The following is a 22499-nucleotide window of genomic DNA, read 5'->3' as shown; positions in this document are numbered from 1 at the left end:
ATCTTACTATTCAAGCAAGCAAAAATTGTTTGTCTAGAGTTTTTTTGCAGTGCTCACAGGTAAAACGAGGTGCTCATGGTTTGTCTTGATCCCCGACATATTTTAGCAGATGCTGTCACAGAGTACTTTTTCACTCTTGTCTTGACAAATTGGCCACATACATAGCAGAATGCATCTGGAAAATACTTGCAAATTCTTAATGCCATCTCTAACAAAATCATATAGGTCTTTGTGTTCACTTAGGCAGCTAGAACTAAACTGGAGTGATGAGACCCTGTATATATACATTACTATGGAAAGTTCTAGAAAATTCTAAAAGGTTATTGAAAATTCCATAAGTTCTACAACATTATAGAAAGTTCTTGAAAATTCTAGTAAGTTCAAGAAAATTCTCTATCAGCTACTCAGTGCTGAATCTACCTGGTATGTTTAGGAAAATGGGTAAATTTGATAATTTCATATTCAGGTCACAAACGTAAAGTTTGAAGAGAAAATAGGTCATTTCCATTTACTTTGGGCATAAGCAATTGGGAAATAACACTTTCTGCCCAGGAACAAGAAAAAGTAAAAATTTTGTTACATAGTGTAATAATACTATAATCATTGGAACATAAAACTTGCTAAGAAAAAACACTAACCATATCTTTTGTACAACTAAAACCCAGGTTTTGGTGCTGTAAAATATTCTGTAATACTATAAGTGTTTTACTATGTTGATTAAAAATATTCTACACTGTTTAACTCTCCATCTCATGCTTGTGAGAATTAATTTACTGCATTATAATCCAGTATACTGTCTCTCACAATAATAAGCCTACTTTTATTACTTTTTTAACCATTTTTTATATATATATTTGTGTAATTGTCAACTTACTCTTCTTCAAGAGGCTTTTAAAAGATTTATCTTTGTCATATTTTTCTTCAATTACTGTACATTACAAATCAAATCCAAAACTTCCACTTTCCAAGATATATTTCTGTGAACATTAATCTCATTTTTTCAAACAAAATCACTTCTCATCCTTGTTTGTTTGCATAATGTTTATTAAATAACTTAAAATGATATACTGTAATCTTTGTGTTTGTGATTTTAAGAAATTCATAAAGGAAATCATCACAAATTTTTATAAACAGATTTAAAATCCCTAAATGTTTAAAATTATTCTCACTTGTAATATAGTTTAAACAGTTCTCAATGGAGGCATTTAATGCTTTCCCAAATATCATTTCCCAATCTACATAAGTAAAAACTATCACATGGAACACCTACTCCATGTTAAACCTTTCACAAAAATCAAGCCAGCTAATCCAGAAACATTGGTCAGTTGCTGATAATAATTTATTTAGATCTTGTTTTCTTCCTGAAGCTTCTTGCCCATAATTAACAAGAGAAAGAACTCCTGAAAGAGATTCTTAGTATTTCATGTTCTTAAAACTTGGCAGTAGATATTTAAGAACAGTTATTAGTACCATCATAATTTCCAATATGTTATACAAACACTGAATCTTATTTTGTTCCTGCTACAATACTTTCAACAGTACTTTACTGCTACTAACATATTAAACTTTAGTACTTGAAAAGCAAATTCTGGTTTAGTTTTTCATATGTTCAACTAAATTAAAAAGAAAAACTGTTTACTAACTTTCAGGATCCTCTGCTATAAATCCTCCGTGATACTTTATATACCTTTGTAGTAGTAGTTTAAAAACTATTTGTTATTGTTACCTGTAATTTTTGTAAAAGTATTATTTATGGCTCTTAATTCTAGTATTTTGCACTTTAGTGAACAAATATTATTCACAGTCCTTAGCAAGAACAGTCTTTATGGGTTTTCTGATTATTTTTTTTTTATTTCCATGTAATTCCTGTTTCACCCTAGTATTTTTACACTGTATAAAAATTATACATTTTCTCCAAAGCAAACTGTAACTTTCCCGTTGCACATTTTAGAAATAATGTGCAGAGTTATTCTGTTCCTTTTTACAACTACAGCTTAGAATGGAATTTTAAAAATTAACGTTACCTTTTAATGTCTTCCATATCATGAACAGTCAATAAAGAGAAAAGAGACCAAATAAGATAACTGCATTAATTCCGAGTTTGTTAAGAAAAATTGCAAAGTTTAAAAAGGATAAGACTCCTGGACCAGATAATATTTTCTGAAGGATTTTGAAATAAATTAATCATTAGATTTGTCAGCCACTTGAAAGTCCTTAAATAACAGGCAGGTACCACAGGATTGGAAGAGAGGTGATAAAAATTGTCCCAGTAACTATGGACCTGTTATCTTGCATGAATTTTGGGAAACATTTTGGAAAGTTTGACAAAAGATGCTATAGAAAAGCCATTTAACAAAGTATAGAATTTTGTTAGGTAGTTAACATGGTTTCACTAAGGGAAAATCATGTCTTACAAATCTTACAGCATTCTTTGAAAAGTTTACTTCTTATGTAGATGAGAGTAAGGGTGTAGATTTGGTGTTTCTAGATTCTCAGAAGGAATTTGACAAGATGCCATAAAAGATTCTTGTAAAACAATTATATCTTTATATGTAGGGGAAAAGATAGTAAATTGAATGAAAGAAAGCAGGGTTTGTTATAAATGTAGTTGCATCAAAATGGATTATTGTTACAAGTTGGGTACCTCAGGGTTCAGTTTTAGAAACTTCTTTTGATTTACATCAGTGGCATAGATGAAGGGATGATCAATAAATTTCTTAAATTTGCATATGATACTGTATCTTAGGCATTGCTGACTATGAGGAAGAGGTTTCTGATTTACAAAAGAATTTAGATTGTTTATTGATTTGGGGAGATCACAGTCCTGGTATATAACCATATCAAATTTTGATAAATAGATAAAGAGGAGAGCATCTTGGGTTAAAAGACAATGAACTTCAATAGTTTGTTAAACAATAATAAACTAAAGAGATAAGAATAAAATTAGAGAAGAGAAAAATGACACTAAGTGAATAAAATGAGAGGGAAAAGATCCTGCAATTAGAATGAATGAGAATGCAAACGGAGAAAGAAGAAAATGAGAGAAAAAATAAGGGTATGCATTGAAATTGCAAAGGTTGGCCAACTGAAGGAAGAATGACAATGAAGCCACGGCCAGCCAACCCAAACTTCCTAAATTTGATTAATATAAAGATGGCATGGATGCTTTCCTGGGGAGTTATGAAAGATTTGTCCAAAATCAGAACTGGAACAAAGATGATTGGGTAGTCTGTCTCAACCCACTTCTCACAGGAAAAGACTTACAAGTATATGCAGGCATGACATCAAAAAATGCTATGGACTACTATGACAAATTAAAAGCAACTTTATTGAAACAAAATGAACTTACTGAAGAAGGTTTTTGCTGGAAGTTCAGAGAAGTTAAAACTGAAACTGGAGAAACTGTATTTCAGTTTGTGACATATCTGTGGCAGTACTTCAGGAGATGGACTAACATGGCCAAATGTGAAAATTTTGAATGATCAAGAAAAGTTCATGATCACATGCTTAAATGATATCTTACTATCCTTAAGGGAGAGAACAGTGGAAGACATGTAGGAGATGAATAAGCTAGCAGAACAGTTTATGGAAGCCTGTGGAGGGAGTATAACTATCAGGCCCAAAACTATCCAATTAAAATTCAAAATGGGTGATGGTTTACCAGAAGCAAAAGTCTATCAAGAGTGACAGGAAATTAATAGCCAGAAGGGAAAATAGGTACTATGTTTGTTATAAAATTAGTCACATTACAAAGGAGTGCAAGTTCACTACTAGCAAGTAACAGCTGAAATGGATGATACTGGCAGAATAAATGGAAATTAAGAAAACACATCAGATTTATCACTAAAAAGTAGTACCAATTCCATGATTGATCAATGTATGACTGATGGTTAGTTCAAATAATCAAACAGATCAACAATGCCAGTAGTGCTTGCAGCATGTGACAAATACCAAGAAGTAATATCAAATCACATGTTAGTAAGTGAAGGATATGTTGGGGACAAGAAAGTGATGGTCCTGTGGGGCACTGGGTGCAACAATGAAAACCAGTCTAATATATGATGATCAGAAAACAGGCAAAGTACATCTAAGTATGCTAATTGATGAGGCAGTAAAGAAGTTTCCCATAGAAAAAATTAAAGGTGTATATACTCTGTATTATGAAGGAAATGTGAGTAAATTCCTCAGGTCATGTGACATCTGCCAAAGGACAATACCTAGAAGAAAGATAGCAGAGGTGCCATTGGAGGAGATGCCTCTCATAAAAGAGCTGTTCAGCAAAGCAGTTGTGGACTTGATTGGACCACTAGTACCTGTTGATAACTGTATGAATGATAAGGTCTGGCTTTAAAATTTGTATCTATTTATAAGTTTTACTTTAAAGGATGGAATAGCCAAGATGGACCAGTAGATCTCTTGTTGTTGTAGAACATTATGAAATGTTACTTACTACTACATTGTAGTTCTGTGTTCTACAACCCTTAGTTACTTCACATAGAAATTTAAAAATTAGTATTTACTATGATCAATTTAAAATTTACTAACACAGGATTATTATATACTATAAATTTAAATTTATAGTGAAAAAAAAGTTAAAAATAATTCTAGAAACTAAAATTTAATCAATAGAATAGTCTGCAGTATGTACAACTTGGTAATATAGGTTTTTTGTGGTTTGCTTGTCACTCATAATTAAGACCAATTACTATTAACATTTTTATTGAGGATTTAAGCAACTTTTCTGGTAGATGTTATTACATAATCATATAATTTAAGGTTTATGTTTAAAAATTAAGAATGGAATGTGTTTTTATTTATGTCATTGTCAATAAAAATCAGCATGAGTAGTCAAAACAGATTGGCAAAAGAGTCTTTATGTATAGTTGTTCACCATAACCTAAGATGTAGTCATCATCTGCTACTCATAATGGTTAATCTATCATAATGTGAAGAAAGTCAACCATTAACAGAAATATAATACATAGCAAACATGTACATTAACTGCTAATAATAAATTGAAACATGAACTGAAAATAGCACCAAAATTAACATTGCAATTAACAGTTTTGTTCGTTGTACATGGAAAGGGGATCCAAATACAAAGTTTGCATAGATGACTATTTTATTCTGTGGTAACAGTATGTGAACCTTGGAACCTCAGATCCATATCTGTTTAGCTCAATACTTCACATATATGAAAATATAAATCCTGCTGTAAATTGTTACTGTTGAATCATTTTAACATGTTAAATCACCATTAATTATGCATATTTCCTAAACACATTAACAAATTATATTATGTCAGAAACTATATTTAGGAGCCTGTAGCTGATGCTTTGCACTTTTGTTTTCATGAAATGTGAAGATCTGGATTGAATCTTGCAGTCAGGGTATTTTGTATGTGTGGGATGAGGATTCTTCTACAGTAAGTGTCTGTGACTTGTTGGGGATAAATTTGACAATAAATTAACAGCACACACTCCACTAATTTTAAAATGGTACAAACGAAGCAAGTCAAATATATTTACAAAAATTCTTTACACTAAGGAATATCACAGTTGTTTCTAAAACTATAAATAATTCTTCTTTCTTGTCAAAAGTCCACTCAGCCTGATTCAATCACTTTAGAATCTAATTAATAAGATGAATTATTTTCCTCTGTTTTTATCACAATGGTATCATAATGTTACCTCATGGGTTACCACAACTGTATCCTGAACTTTTTATCAAAATTCACATAGATGGGTTAAATTGGTTTAGAACCCACTTTAAAGAATTGTCTGTTATGAGTAATTGGTCACATACAGACTAACTTAATTTTTTTGACTGAAAGTTACACAACTTTGTCTCTACTTCTTTACTTCTAAACTAGTGCTCACTTGGTTGCCTATTTTTACACATTAATCACCAAGACTGAACTTTCTGTAAAGTTTGTGATTAATACTATAATGTAACAGTACTCACTTAACATAGAAAAAGAAATAAAGAAGATTCAAGTAACCTGGTGGCAACAAAACTACAACAACTGAGCCACACACATAATCTAAAACTCTTACTGAGTCATGCAACCAAACTTGTCATAACTGTATATTTAAAGTAATTATTTTTAACTCTCTTGTTATAAAACATTAATAATCTTTAAATAAAAAATAAATTAAATAATAATGCCTACACTACAGTCTTGTATATCCAACACATGCATTAAAAGCTTTTACTAGTATAGGGCTTATAAAATTTAAATATATATCATAACATGTATAACCACATGTTATGTCATTAAACAGTTACATCTAGATTCTAAACCTAATAATAACAGATCTTGTAAACATAAACAAACAAGTCAATTCTCTTTAAACTCAGAACTATATCAATTATCAGCAGACATGAAATACTGTTATGTAAATAAAGATGATTAATTAGAATTCATCTAGGTCTGATTTAACAGTTTTTTTACCGTCAAGTAGATTGCAAAACCTGATGAGTCATACACTTTCCACAATCTCACACTGTGTATTCAGCTTGTGACAAAGATATCTAAGCTGGATAACTAAAAATATCTGTGTATTCTGCTTTGGAAATGTCTCTACCTGTATCTCTGTTCACCAGCATGACTAATGAAGCTGCAGCTAAACCTGTGGTCATTGCTTGGGGAATAAAGCACGGGTCCATCATAGCTATTCCAAATTGCTGATATTTTACCTTGTACTGGTGTTTGGATGGTTTATCTAAATTCTTTGTAAAAGCATTAAGTGCAGATAGCTTAGCTGCTTTGGTCCATAAAACATCAATCAAAGCATTAAATATAAAGTTTTCGTGTACACAATTTAATGTTACAGTTGGGAAAGTCATCATGTTTATGTCCAAAATGGTAGGTGGTAAGACAAGTTCAATTTTCAATCATGTGACTGTGTAACCTCTATACTAAGGAAAGATTATGTAAATGTTAGTAGTTTATAATGGTCAAAAGTAAGGGTTAGTATAGCATCCAGTTTTGCAGTACTGACTCCATTCCTTTCATACTAGAACCAGAAAATGTTTATGCACCAACCAGATGGTATGGAAGAAATGGATCTGGATAAAAGGGCAAGGAGAAATCCAGTGAAGCATATGGGCCTAGAAGTTCATGGATGTTAGGGATACACTATATAGGTGATTAGAACATGGGTGCATGTGAACCCCAAAGAAATATCACTTGACCAAGGAAATCCATTGATTTCTGTACATTGAAATGTAAGTTTTAAAGTGTAGTATTGATTGTAACTATGCTGGCTTTCAGACCAATTAGAATTAATCTGACATTGTGTATTTTTATTTGGACGTTTCTGCATCTGTTGGAATTCTTGATTTTTCTCTATCTTGTTCTTCAACTAGTCAATGGTGTTTTTAATTCTTGTTTGAAACCTCCAAGGCTGTTTAAACTGCAAAGAAAAGATGTATACTGCCACAGTGTCAATGACACTCGAGAATATAAAAAATTTAGCATTCTTTGGCCTGAATGTAGCTAACTTTGAGTACGTAAAAGAATGTTTTGCTTGCAGAATCTTCTTGTATATCTATTTCAACTGACACTGGTGACAGTATTACCAAATATTTTAGGGAACAAGAATGCTCTACCCAAACCCACAACCATGTCATTAGATCTTACACTAATAAGATGATTTAGGAAGGCATTGGTCTGCCACTATAATGAGGGTTATGTTCTTTCTTTTCCCTTTATTCTGTGTTTTACTAATGTTCATTTGATCATGCAAGATGATATTCATTTAAATATACATACATACAAAAATTGTACTCCTTTTTCATGTATTAAAAACCAAAGAAAAACTTAACCTTTACTGTTAATAACTTATATATTTTATATGTGTTGTGAACTTGAATTGGGCTATATCAAGGGTCATTTTCATGTTTAATACATAATATGATCAATTTTAGAAACATTTGTAATATAGAATGTTGCCATTATAACAAAGGACATTTTATTACTTTGTCACATGTTTGTTGCATCATTTCACTAGTTTTAGTATTAGTACTGTTTTTTATTGTGTATTTTTTGCATTTAACAGAATACCGGTTATCTGTGTTGTTTTACTGCCACAGAAGTTTACTTTGTTAAGACTTCACTGAAACCTTCATAATAAGTTAGAAAGGTTTACCTTACTATAGGGTCATTCCATGCCAATCACCCAGAAAAAAAGAACTTTTCCCAGTTCATGTCATAGATTTCCTTGAAAATATTGAAACAAAATCTTCATTTTGATTTATTCAGCCATACAAAATCCTAAAGCTATACTCCAAATATTTTTATTAAATATGATTTTTTTTAAAGATTGCCACTCCTAAGCAAAATCTGGCTTTGTTTCTTATTGCAAATCTGTGCATTTTGAGCCTTTGTAAAACAATGACTGTTACCATCAAATCTATCAATACTGTTTTTTTGTGTAATGTATCCCAAAAGTAGTGCCAGAAATTTGCTCTATATCCATATCCCTACAGCCAGTATGTTTACGGTAAGTGCCTAAAAATAGCTGTGAAGTTTATTTTCCTTTTTTTTTGTTTTTTTTTTAAATTGCATGTTAAATTTTGACCAACTGCTCACAGAATGCTGGGATCTGAATGTATTGAGCTGAAATTTTTATTGGTTATAAATAATACTTCACTTGCAATAAACTGCTTCTATGCCAATAAAATCATACTACAAGTTGATTTAATGGTTGGTATCCATTTTTCATACCCAAGTGTGAAATTGCTCATTTTTAAAATTCAACACCTTGGTCACTTTTTTATATTTTCAAACAAAATTTTAAATATATGTATTATTATTACAGTTGTATCAAACCTGCAAGTTGTACCTTTCTGCATGTAATATTTTTCTGGCTTGAACATGGCTTCAAAATGGAAAATTCTGTTTCTAAGGAATTATTCTCCCTGCAGTATCTTGAAAGGGACAAATCCTATTCACTCCAATATTCTTCTTTAGTAAGAAAATTTACTTTTCACTAACATATCCAAAAATTACACGTGTTAAGACTCCTTCACCATTCAATAACGTTTTGAAAATACAGCATTCTGGTACCCTAGGCACATAATCCTACAATGTAATATCTTGATTGGATTGAAAAAATAACTTTTCAAAAAAAGGTTTTTATAATTTTGGAAACTTATTCTTATTTGTTGTTTATTATGATGAATTTTTGCTTCATCTGCTAGATGACTTTAACCAGTTTACTGCTCATCTTAGGATGGTTTATCACATACTAGTTCACTGTGATGCAATCATTTTGAATATGTCTGGACAAGATGAACAACCAGTCTTCACAAATTTCTGGCCCTACTCTTGGGATACGATACAAAAAAACAGTATTCACAGATTTGATGGTAGCAGTCATTGTTTTGCATAAGTTTGAAATGCACAGACTTGGTGATCTTTAAAAAGTATTAAAAAAACTATTTGGAGTACAGCTTTAGGATTGTGCATGGCTGAATAAATCAAATTAAGGTTTTGCTTAAATTTTTTCAAGGAAGTGTATGACATGAACTGGAAAGCCCTAGGTGAGTTGGCATGGGATGACCCTATGTTTTGTTCATTATTAAATATTTAAGTTTTGAAATACTGTTTTATTTTCCTCAGTGTAAGAGGGTTTAGTTGATAGTGGATATGCTATAAGAGTGATGGTCATATATTATAAAAATATTATAGCCAAAAAATTAAAAGTGAAGTGGACTAGCTGAAATTCCATCTATTAGAAATAATTAGGAATAACCAGAGCAGATAGTACTTAAGCACCTTTGCATGAAATTCAGTAAATAAATTATTCTTCAATGAAAATTTCCTGTTTGCCAAATATTACACCATCAAAACTGAAATATTTTATCACAATTATCATGGAAAATAATAGGTACATTATATCTAAAAGGAGTACTTTACAGTCCAGTAATCACAGTCAGCCTGATATTAGCTTGTCTTAATATTCAGATCAAATTCTCCATGTCCATTCACATGTTGCATAACAGTTTGTTTTGCTTTTTTTTTTATCTATTTCTGTTGCACAACACATAACTTCATGAAATGTTTCTTCACATGTGTGGAATTACATACTTCTATTTATTTATGCATGTGTATTTCCATACATATGTACCATCATTATACATCACACACTTATAGCTCATAGTACCTCCAATTTCTGCACAAATTTCCTTGAAATGTCATGGAATACATTCTGAAGCTACTACTCTACAGGTGCAGTTTAGTGAATTGTAACCATCTACATGCTTTCAATGCACATTGTTTCTTTTCTGGCTTCTTAAAATAAGTAGTAATAACATCATTTAATTAAGCTAACACTTTTTAACTCCAATTTTTGTAAAACATTACTGTAAAAGGCACTTGAAAAGCCCTTTCAAATGAGGTTTTGAGTTCCTAACTATTATCTTCACTTGTGCAAACTGTTGACATACTGTCCTGGCACCAACCTCCCTACGTTGTAATAATTAAATACCTATTATTTAATGACCATTTCTTTTAGTAAAACTCTGCTTGACTGCTTTAAAAATAAGGGTCACAAAGCTCATTCAGTCCCATTAATCTTGGGATCAACAAATCATCCAATGTTGTGTTTCAATGGCAATAAAAAATTTGATGCATACATTGTACTGTGGATATTACTTGATAGATTAGAGATCAATTATTACTATTTCCTTTTAATCTATGGTTCTATTGTCAGTGACTGTATGATACAGTTTAGTGTCAGTCATAACAGTTGGGAGGCTGTCAGAACTGTCTTTCACTTCTAAATCTAGTACCTTCTCATCTGGCTCATTATATACAGTCATATAAGTACCCTTGGCTCTTTCCTGCACAGATAGCTTGGTTGCTTTGTTCTATAAAACACCAAACTAAACCAAACCTTTGGTTCTTTCCTTCTTATTCAAGTGCTTGATTGGATCAAGTTCTGAACAACGGAGATTTAACGTCAAACATTGCACTGCTTATCTCTGTATCTGATCTGTTCACTTTTCTGATATTAAGAAATTGACTTCAATCTTCCTTAGTTATACTTTTAAATTTTGGAGAAATACTTGCATAATCTTACTTATAGGTGCCTGTGATGGTGCTATAAGCCTTTCTCCCACAGACTGTTGGCTAACAGGCTGAGATGTCCTAAACTTTGAGGTACAGAATGGCAGTTATATTTATGAACCCCAACACTCTGACAAGAAGTAAGCCCCTGTCTACTTTACTTTCACTAGGAATCCTTTTAAGCTTAAGGTAGAAAAGTTCAAGTAAAGACAGTACACATTACAGCAAAATAGCAAATTCTGCAAGACAGTATTTTTGTTTTTCTTATGGTCCAGTCTGTGGTATATCCAGGTAGAACCTAAATAACTTTAGAGCATTGAGATAGGTCTGCTTAACAACAAGAATTCATCACAATACTAATTATGAAGTAAAGCTATATCTCTAAGTAACTAAGTCATGGTAATGAATGAAATAAAGAAACTGGACAGAAAATGAAACATGAAATTAACAGCCTTTATTCTTAATTAATGTGAATAGAGTGCATGCATGTGCTTTTCTTTTTATGGGATGACTACATTTATTAAGTATTCAGTCTTCAACTGATCAAGCTATTTAAATCCATCAGCCACATTTCTCAAGAAGCATCTCATTTATCCAGAGTAACTGATATTATCTACATGACTGGCTATTCTCAGTCAAACAACAATGATACTGTAACCTTGAAGTATAACTTAGACCACTGTTGATATCCTTATGCAGAGTTTAGTATCACAGCAGTATCATCCACAAGTAGAATTGGTATTATCTACATGAAAATAACAAAGGCAGTTAGAATGAAATTAACCTTAAAGGCTTTCTTGACCATGTGTTATGATGAAACATGAACACATACACAATAAAGAATCTGAGGCTTGCGAGTTCGAATCCCAGTCACACCAAACATGCTCGCTCTTTCAGCCATGGGGGCGTTATAATGTACGGTCAATCCAACTATTCGTTGGTAAAAGAGTATCCCAAGAGTTGGCAGTGGGTGATGATGACTAGCTGCCTTCCCTCTACTCTTACACTGCTAAATTAGGGACGGCTAGCGTAGATAGCCCTCATGTAGCTTTGCGCGAAATTAAAAACAAACCAAACCAATAAAAAATATTACAAAATAAAAACGCATGGTATATTCATGTATCATATTAGCACTTTCCTATTTATAGTGCAACCTAAACGTACAGGGACATTTTTATACTTTTTATCATTTCAATCAGATCAAATCATTACTCAATATTAACTATTTTATGTTAAAAATAAGATACACTTATTACGAAATAGGTTACAAATAAAGGAATATATTTGTAAAAGTTTTGTAAAAGCATTCACATTGTAAGATGTATTTGTATGGTGACATTTCCTCGGCGGTTGGACGCTTTTGTTAGCTTCGACTGGCTCAGGTAAATAAATATGCATAAAAGAGGAGATAATACTGGCTCTTGAGAATTTTTGTTTATAAATTATATGTTATGATCAGGTTGGACAAACTTGAACGATCAGCGTAGTAATTTAGCGAACTATTTTCAAAGCACTAACTTGTTTGTTTCTAAATTTCGCGCAAAGCTACTTGAGGGCTATTTGCGCTAGCCGCCCCTAATTTAGCAGTGTAAGACAGTGTAAGGAAGGCAGCTAGTCATCAGCACCCACCGCTAATTTTTGGGATACTCATTTACAAACGAATAGGGGGATTGAGCGTAAAATTATAACGCCCTCACGGCTGATAGGGCGAGCATGTTTGGTGCGACCAGGATTCGAACCGGCGACCCTCGGATCACGAGTCGAACGCCTTAACACACTTGGCCATGCCGGGCCCTTAAAAAATCACTCATTAAACTATTATATAACGCCAGTAATAGTAACAAGCGCCTGTTTATCGTTTGTACAATTTAACATGTTACACGAAATAATAATAATCAGTGGGATAAGTAGATTACTGTCATTTCTCCTTTTTTTCTTTTTTTTTTAACATATACCTGGTATGTTGATATACTATGTTAAGCTACCATCTGTAATGGTTTATGTATGTATGTATACACAAACACGCACACATATAATAATTATGGATATTTATATTATGTATTATCATGGCATCAATTGGTGGTCCAAGGCGTCTAATGTTATCTTATTCTACTTATTTTAACCTCTGTTCTTTAGCTAGGTATCTACTAGCAATAGAATATTTCCGCATATTTTGAACCTAGGTTAGAAGTAGTGTGTGAGTTTCTTGCACAATTGGTAAGTGTTACCAAAGAATAGAGGTGACAGAGAAAATACATTGATATTTAGAATCTAGGTGCTTTTTTGTTTCAGTTGCTACTAGTTTTTACAGAGAGATGACCTTCAGGAGTTCGTTTAGTGTTCATGTAATCTCTCTGACGAGAAAGGAAATTTAAAGATTAAAATTTTTATAATTTTGAGTGAGGACTGCATCGTTGAACGTGTGAACGCTATGCATTTTATTTTTATAAAGATTTTCTTTTTTCCAAAGTTTGTCAAGCTTTTCGTTTTTTTCACCAAATAAACAAGTTAAAATGTCTTTGATCAGAATAAATATGTCTCGAAATTTTTCTATCTTGGATTCTACTGTTACTGCGGATCTTATATTTGTCAGCAAATGGGTTTTCAACTGATAATACCATACATGTATCCGCGTAACAAAGTCCATAATTAAAAGGACGCGTGGATATAACGTGTTTACACATCCCTTTTAAAGAGAAGAAATCAACATTGAACGTATTGTACAAAAAAATTAAGCTAAACGCTATTTAACTTTCAGGATTGTTGCCGGTTAATGCCGTTTGAGGGCTGATACGTCAAAACCGGGTTTCGATACCTGTGGTGTGCAGTGAAGAGGTGGCTCTTTGTTATAGCTTTGCGAAGAACGTTAAACAAACCTATTAACGTAAGCCGTAGAAGAAAATATTTATCATAATGTAAGTTCTAATGAATGTAAATAGTTCTGTATTGTATTATTATTTGTTCATAGACGCAAGTGTCTAAACGAAATAATTTAAAAGTGTAATCTTTACGTACAACAAGTAACACTAACAACCTGACCCAGCAACAAAGGTGTTTTTTTTACTGTGGAGCCATCTTTGATTGATAAAAGAGAAAATTCTAAAGTTAATTTGTATGTGTGTGTGTAAGTATTAGCTAGTTGAAGTAAGATTTAAAAAAACAACCCGTGTCTGGTTATGTGAAACATACATATAATACCTAAATTAATATATATGAATATAACAAGTTATAATACATTGATAAGTTTTACTAGGTTGACGTATGGGAAGGGGCTGATGTTAATACCGGAAATACTCGACAGTTGGTATATCACCGTTTTAGGCTTATTGTCAAAGTTACTAAACCAAAGTAATACTAAGAGTACTTAAATCCTAAGGAATCTACACTAAAAACAATAACATATATATAATAACAGAATATACTGATAATATTAACATTTGTCTTGAGTATAAAATACTTATTTGACACTAATATGTTTTGACAAGTTTCGGAAATTGTAAAAGTCCAAAACTTTGCAAAAGAGTACGTCGTTGATGAAATATGCTCTTTCATTTTAGGGCAAACACAGATAATATCGACTCTTACTAAGCAGTTCCACCGAAATAGTGGTTTCGTGTTCGTAAGCAGTAAAAGATATGAAAATGGCCAACTTAGAAGATATTTCAACGAGTGAAACACAGACTTCATCTATCAATGAACCAATTTCTGGTGAGTGGGATAAGAACAAAAACTTGGGTGGAAATTCTGCAGAGCCTTTCAAGTGTGAAATATGTGGCAAATTGTTTATCTCTTCAAGCTTTCTGATGTGCCACAAAGATATATATCACACAGGTAATGTAAATTATTTTTAACTGTTTTTTTGTACTGTTTTAAATTTATATTTTAAATTGCAGTGTGTTATAAAAGATAATATAAATTAACTATTACAGCCATAAATTGAATGGTATAAGTAACCTTCATTAGTTTGAAAATGTAATGGATACTATCATTGATAATCCATGTAATAGTTTGAGACTGGTATGATATTGAGATTTTATGTGGATGGCATAAAGTGAAAATTTTCTCACAATAATTAAGTGTTCTTTTAGTAGAATTTAGTATAATAATTAAAACAGAACAAAATAAAGTACTTGACTACAAGAAACAGTCAATCTTATATTCTAATCATGGTGTCATGAGAAATGTTTTCAATGTGAAACAGTTCCTTGACTTGACCAACTACGTAACTAAGTATAACCCTCTTTTTCTTTAGTTAGAGGAATATTTTCTGGTTCTAACTCGCAAAGTCTATTTGTATTTGCTGTTTCATTGCCAGATAACTGTGTTTGTGCATCTTGCATGATACTATGCTATTTTCAACATCACTGTATTTTTCCAATATTGTTTATAAAGTAACAAAAGAACAATTGTTACATGCTTGTAGTGGTGTGTGGTGTATAAAAACTGTTGTTTTGTCTCAAAATTAATTTTGGTATTCATACTTGTGTTGCCAGCTACTGATATCTGTTTTCCAATGGACTCCGAGATGTTAACCAAGCTGTATGGAATTAAACTGTCATATGAATGATTTTGGTTGCTTGAAAACTACTTAAAACAAATTTCAACTGCATAAATAAACAAGATTCATTAATAACTCACTCCAGGGTACAAACTGATTTTAGGTATTGTGATTAGAATTCAAGTTACGAAACAAATACATGTACTTAAGATTAAATTTACTATGTGAGTGTATCCATATATAGGCATATAACAAGAGGACCATTTAGTCCTTTAAGGCTGTCCCTACAGTCCCATTTGCTTTTCAGGAAATCAGTGATTCCCTCTTCTAAAGTGCTGGCCTCTCTCTCTATATATATATATTATTCACAACTAAGTTCATTACTCTGTTATCTTTGTCTTAACCTCAGTGTAACCTACCTTCTTTTACAAATTTTAAAAATGTATTCTGTTAATTGTCAGAATACAGAACAAAGAAATTAGGCATTTCTCTTTACCCCTTAAAGTAATTTTCTGAAGCTCATTAAGATTGCTTCTTATTATTTTCTTAAGACGAAATGAGGAATCTTAAGTTATCTGTGTCATAAACTGCTCAAAAAATTAAAGAAATAAGTACATTTTCTTATATAATTTACCTCAGTGTTCCAAATGTGATATTTTTATTTCTTTGGGTAATTTGCCTCATTTCAGTTCCATTTGTATCTGTTTTTTAATGTGTGATGAATGGTAAAACATGGAGATATAAAATTTTAAAAAATGACCAATATCACCAAAACTGATATCCCATATGAAACAATACTTTAAACAGTTTGCATGCATTTATTCAAGAAATGTTTGAAACATTCAATATCTAGTGTGACCTCCACGGACTGTGATACACTCCTGACACCGATTTGGTACACTTCCAATCAGTCTGTCAATGTTATCTTGGGGTATGGTAGCCCACTCATCTACCAGGGCTTGTTGGAGTTCCTGTACATTCTGAGGAGGGTGCTAGCATTCTCTAACAAGCATCAACATATCCCAACAACTTTCAATTGAGTTTAAATCTGGAGATCTGGTGGGCCACTCAAAAGTCTTTATTCCTTCCTCTTCGAGAAAGTCCATACGCAGTCTGGCAAAGTGGGTTTAAACGTTAACCTGCATGAAAATTAACCCATTGCTAATAGCACTGGCAAAATACTTCACAATGGGTTGCAGTATTTTATCTCTGTATCGTTGTGCATTCAGAGCACCCCTGTCAAGTATGAGTAAGTCCGTGCGGCCACCCAAGCATATGCCTGACCAGACTATTACAGAACCTCCTCCATAAAGGTCGACTTGCACAATGTTACAGGCAGAAAATCGCTCTCCTGGGCATCTCCACACTCTTGCACGTCAATCATCACTAGTCACAGTGAACCTGCTCTCATCTGTCCATAGCATGGTTGCCCATTGACGAAGTTCCCAGTCCAGGTGTTGACAAGCAACTCCAACCTGGCTGCATGGTGTCGCACTGTCAGAATAACGCCTCTTCTAGGCCGTCTGACCCTAAGGCATCCTTCGTGCAGATGATTATGAACTGTTTGGGTCGACACATAGGTTCCAGTGAAATGGTGAAGATCATTTTGCAGTGACTATGCTGTAGAGATGCCAACTATTTCAAATGACTGAGCATAATGATTGTAGATAGCCTTTTATCATTTGCAGCTCTAAGCTGTTTATTATTATTATTATAACTATTATTTATTATTGCTCATTTAAAAAAAATTCTTTTGAAATTCTTTATCATATTCTGAATTCTTACTCATAAATGTTGTCATCTGCATCATTTTTGTCTTCGCCTCAGTCTTTTGTTGGTGAGGTGCCAATTTTGTATGTCTGGAACAATTGCTGATCCTGCCATGCGCCACAGAAAAATTGATGTGACAAACTGTACAAAACAGATGACTGTCACTGACTTTTGATGCAAACACTGGATATTTTGCACTATACTCTTTCCTAAATTTTTGATTCACAGTTTTAATCCTTTTAGATTTGTCAGAAACAAGACAATCTGGTGAAAGAGGCATCTTTTTTTCTATCTTGTGAACAATCGCATTGGTGTTTCTATGCTGCTTAGAAAACGAGAAATACCCATCTACACGAGCGCTGATTGGCTGACAAGCACTGATGACGTAACTATGGATTTCCCCACGTACCCAGTATGGAGAAGCACTGCACTGAATGTATTGGTAGACATTGGAGATACAAATATTTTTTATTATTTCAAGCAGAAACATGATTATGACAAGTAGCCATTTGGACTGTCTTTTATTTTTTATCAAAATTTATTTGTATCTCACTAGAAATTTTCTTTTCACCCCTTTCAAGCCCTGGGGGAACAATTTATCACTTTATTGTGAAGGCCTATATAATATATAATAATTTGGGAGTTGCAACAAGTCGTAATATTTGTCTGTATGAGCGTATAGTTGTAAAGTATACACCAAAGTTGTAATGATTACGCTCAAATCGTAATGGTTGGCATTTTTGCATGCTGCAACTATCCTGTCCTGCACAGTGGTAGTTACAATGTAGCTGTCCTCTCTGGCTGTTGTACAGCAATGATGGCCTTGACCTGGTTTCCTGCCATAAGAGTTTGTCTCCTGGTAGCATCACCAAAGTTGACTGATGATGCTTGGTGACACACTAATGCAGTGTGCCACACTCCAGCATCTGGACTGCCCTGGCCACCTCGTTCTCTCTCAGATGGTGCCTGACTGCTTCAGTATAGAAGATGAAGGTACACACTGACAAAACAAGCTGCAAAAGATCCATATTGGTGTTTATTTCAATAATTAATAAGGAATACATAGTTTCATGTAACAGCCTTATATAGGGTACCTTGAGTTGTATTCTCCTTGGGTGGTGTGAGTTTTGTTCAAGTTGCTTCAAACTTCACTCACAAGCTTAAAAAACTACTATGAATGAATGGATATGTTTTTCATACATAAATTTAGTTATGATAAAAATATACTGAAATATGTCCTTGTTTTTTTGAGCAGTATATTATTACTATTCCTAAATTGTCTAGTATGTCATTATTCTTTCTTTGATAAGGAAACCAAAACTGCATACAAAAAAGTAATTTTAGCCTTTATTTTTAGACAAACTGGTTCAAAATAAAAAATTTTGAACTAATTTGTCTAAATATAAGCTAAAATTCTGTTATTGCAAGAATGCTGTCTCAGTAGCATGAATGACCCAGATTTTACCAGTGCTATAGTCTTCCTTTTCTTTAGTCACGTTAAATGTGTGACCACATTTTGACATGTAAATACATTACATTTACCTTACTATGATTGATTGAAGCTTATTTACTAAAAGTAGTTGAGAACTACTTGTCCAATTTGTAGTTTAGTTCTTCTTTCAATACTGAAATCAAATTGGTATATAATTTTCATGACCACTTTTATCAACCCTTTTAAAAATAGGAGTAATAGTAGAATGGTACATTCCATGGTATATGTCTACTTAAAATGAAAAACTCCTTTTAAAATCTTCTATGACCTCATTTAAAGTACAAAACCATGAAAATAATTTTCTAATGCTGGCACTTTTTTTTTTTTAATAAGTGAACATCAGGTATATAATATATATACATGATTAAAGTTATTTTCAGTGTTTCTCATAGACTTCTTAGGATATTACTAATACCTTTCTATTAGCAACCTTGAAGAGCCAAGTCTCCATTTTAGCTTTTATATTTTGATTTAAAGTTGTGTAATTTCTTGTACTTATTTCAGATTTTTTGTGTATATTGTTAACAAACCAGTTCTAGGTATTAATCCTTATTAACCTTTTCTTGTTTTTTGAAACATGCCAATTGTGAATTAAATGGTTCATTAAAAAAAAATTGTACCATATCACAAACTTTACTCATTATCCCAGTTCTCTAAAGATAAATGTTTTCTCATGGCTTCAAATTGACTTTTAGAAATTTAGAAATAAAATTTTCATTTTTATTTATTTCAGTGTACAGCAGAGGATCAAATCTGAATGTGAAGTAATCACTCTACTGCAGATGTTAATAAAAGTGTAAAATTTCTAAAATTGCATTCCTCTCTGGTTGGAGATATAAAACCACCCTGAATCACTAGGAAACTTCTTTTTTACTTGTCTTGACATGCTCTCAAGTGTATCTAAAAGTTCCCATGATAACTGTTAATAGCAATTTTATTTTGAATACGTGTTGTTGTTGTTTTTTTTAAATATTCTTTTTTTGAATGATATGTAGGGAAGAAGGAAGTGAACCAAAAGGAAAGTAATGAAGTTTTTGGTCACTTATTTAATGATGAACTTGTGTTAGAAGCTAAAAGTTTTACTGGAGAAGACATCACTGGAGATGAAGATGAGAATCACATGAGTGAAGAACCGTTGTTGGAAACAAAAAGTTTTACTGAAGAAGACATCAGTGGAGATGAGGATATAAATCACATGAATGAAGAACCATTGTTAGAAACAGAAAGCTTTAATGGAGAAGACATCAGTGGAGATGAGGATGAGAATAATATGATCTGTTGCACTGATAAAGATAGTGTAAATTGTGAAATACAACTTGAAGAACTAATGGAAGGTCAACCTTTGACCAATGATGATAATGATTGTTGTGAAAATCAGTTTTCTGAGATAGATGAGAACCAGGAGGAAGATAAAGGACCAAGGGATTTGGATGAAAATCCTACAACTAGTAATGAAATGCATAAAATTGAAATTCATGAAGATGTATTTGCTTCAGAGAATACTTTAGTAACTCAAAAGGAACAAAATAGTTCAAGTTCTGATGAATATCATTGTACTTGTTGTGTTTTTACTACTAATAGCTACTTTGAGCTTTTAACTCACTTGGTTATTCACCAAGATTGTAAAGGAGGTGCACGACCCTTCAAATGCTTGGAATGTGGGAAAAATTTCAAAGCAGAAGGCCACCTTCGTCAACACCAGGAATCTCATATTCAGTATGAAACTGTAAAGTGTAACATTTGTGGCAGTATGTTCAAAAACAACTCTGGTCTAGCTGTCCACATGAGATCCCATCTAAAGAGTATTCCCGCTTCACAAGCACAGGATAATGTAAAACTTCTTAGCCATGAAATAATTGTAAGAAGAATCAATACTGCAGGTGATAAGAGTTTTCACTGCTCTGTGTGTGATAGAGTATTTTCTTGCACAAATAACCTTATGAAACATTACATAGCAAAACATGATCCCAATAATCCAAACATTCCTTCTACGTCTTCTGAAACACAGAAACAAGATGATAAAATTGAAGAAAGTTTGTCTGCAGAATCGTTCCCATGTGAAAAATGTGGAAGACTGTTTACATCTGTTAGAATGTTAGAGGGGCATAAAAAGATACACCGAAATGAAACAGAAAATCGGCGTTTTAGATGTCCTTACTGTAAATATTCTACAGATAAATCATCATGTCTGAGAAATCATGTAGCAATTCATACAAATGAACGACCACATCAATGCAGCTATTGTGGAAAAGGATTTACAGAACAGAGCAGCTTACGTAAGCATGTGCTTACTCACACAGGAGAAAAACCGTACACCTGTGATGTGTGTGGAAAGAAGTTTGCACAACGTGCACATTTAAACATACATATGAGAATCCACAACAAAGAGAAACCATACCGTTGTCCTTATTGTGAAAAAACATTTTCTTATCATAATGTTCTAACTCGTCACTTGAGGACCCATACAGAAGAAAGACCATACCATTGTACCTATTGTAGTAAAAGTTTTAAAAGCAGCAGTTCTCTACAAGGCCATGTAATTGCAAAACACACCCACAAATTTCCTTTGAGATGCACAGAATGTGGAAAAGGATTTATAGAGTTTGGAAACATGCAGATCCATTTGAGAAATACTCATAATATAGCAGTTTACAAGCTTAAAGAGGATCATAAGTAGTTCTTGATCTTTTTGATAATTCTTGACAGGGAATGTTGTATATATAAATGTGTGTTTGTTTAACATGTAGGGAAACATTCCACTTTGCTTTAATATACAGTAACTACACACGTAACAAATTGTATTTGAAAAGTAATATTTGTTATTGAATTCTTGATATTACAAAATGACCATGTTTGATGAAGTGCATGAGATAATGATTTTTTTTTAATATGATTTCTTTGTTCTTGTGGTGTTAATGATAATAGTGAAGAAAAATAAAAATATGAACACTTCAACAAATATTTTGGGAAATTGAAACTTGCATAAACTCTTATAATTTTCAGTTTATTCTGAATTTGACAGAAGTGTGCCTACAAGTGAACTAGAAAAGCATTTAACTGGATATGGCTGTACATTTTGTACAAGTTTCTTAATTCATTTATACATATGGTAGAAACAGTGCACTTGCTACTGATTGGTCATTTAATAAGTATAATTATGTGGTTACAAATTTTAGAAAGCAAAAAGCAGTAGGACACTATGATAGTAATTTTAAATCTTTCTGCACTCTATCTTTACAAATGTATTTCATAATTTTTTTTGGTTTCTGTTTTTACATATACTTTTGAAATATTTGGAGTAAGGTTACGGCAGTGTGATTATCAGCCATTGTTATGGTTAGTAGTTTATATCATTTAAGTGTAATTAATTAATTATTAACTGCCAGAAGATGTTAATTAAGTATCTTATATCCTGTATTTTGGTTGCTAATCTGTTGATTTCATTATGAAAGTGCTGAGAAGGACTAAGATAATGGTAGAAGCTATGATTCATTCCTGGGTTTTCTTGTTAGAAAGTCATGTGTTCAACTCATTTATTCCAGCTGGTAGTATTTTCTCTTTATTTGGCTGGTTTACTTTTTTTTTCTGTTATCTCTGCTGACAGTAACTGAGTTACTGTTAGGTTGTTTGGAGTTATTTTATAGTTTAAGTACAGCTGATAT

General features: G+C 32.5%; 1 protein-coding gene across 7 annotated transcripts; it reads left to right on the top strand.

Moving 5' to 3' along the window:
* Positions 1-13835: 13835 nt before the first annotated feature.
* On the top strand, positions 13836-21796 carry LOC143232844 (uncharacterized). Of its 7 annotated transcripts, XM_076468794.1 has the most exons (4): positions 13836-13992; positions 14635-14908; positions 17589-18338; positions 19833-21796. In XM_076468794.1, exons 3-4 carry the CDS (start codon positions 18227-18229, stop codon positions 21512-21514), a joined length of 1794 nt encoding a protein of 597 aa, XP_076324909.1. In that variant the 5' UTR covers positions 13836-13992; positions 14635-14908; positions 17589-18226; the 3' UTR covers positions 21515-21796. The 7 variants fall into 7 exon arrangements, with proteins under 7 accessions (XP_076324909.1, XP_076324905.1, XP_076324910.1 ...); XM_076468790.1 differs by lacking the exon at positions 17589-18338; XM_076468795.1 differs by lacking the exon at positions 17589-18338 and having other exon boundaries at positions 19571-21796.
* The last annotated feature ends 703 nt before the right edge of the window (positions 21797-22499 follow it).

This window comes from Tachypleus tridentatus, chromosome 11 (genome assembly GCF_004210375.1).
Source record: "Tachypleus tridentatus isolate NWPU-2018 chromosome 11, ASM421037v1, whole genome shotgun sequence".
Taxonomy (NCBI): Eukaryota; Metazoa; Arthropoda; class Merostomata; order Xiphosura; family Limulidae; genus Tachypleus; species Tachypleus tridentatus.
Note: the sequence above shows the minus strand (reverse complement) of the source record. Positions and strands in the feature narration are given on the sequence as shown.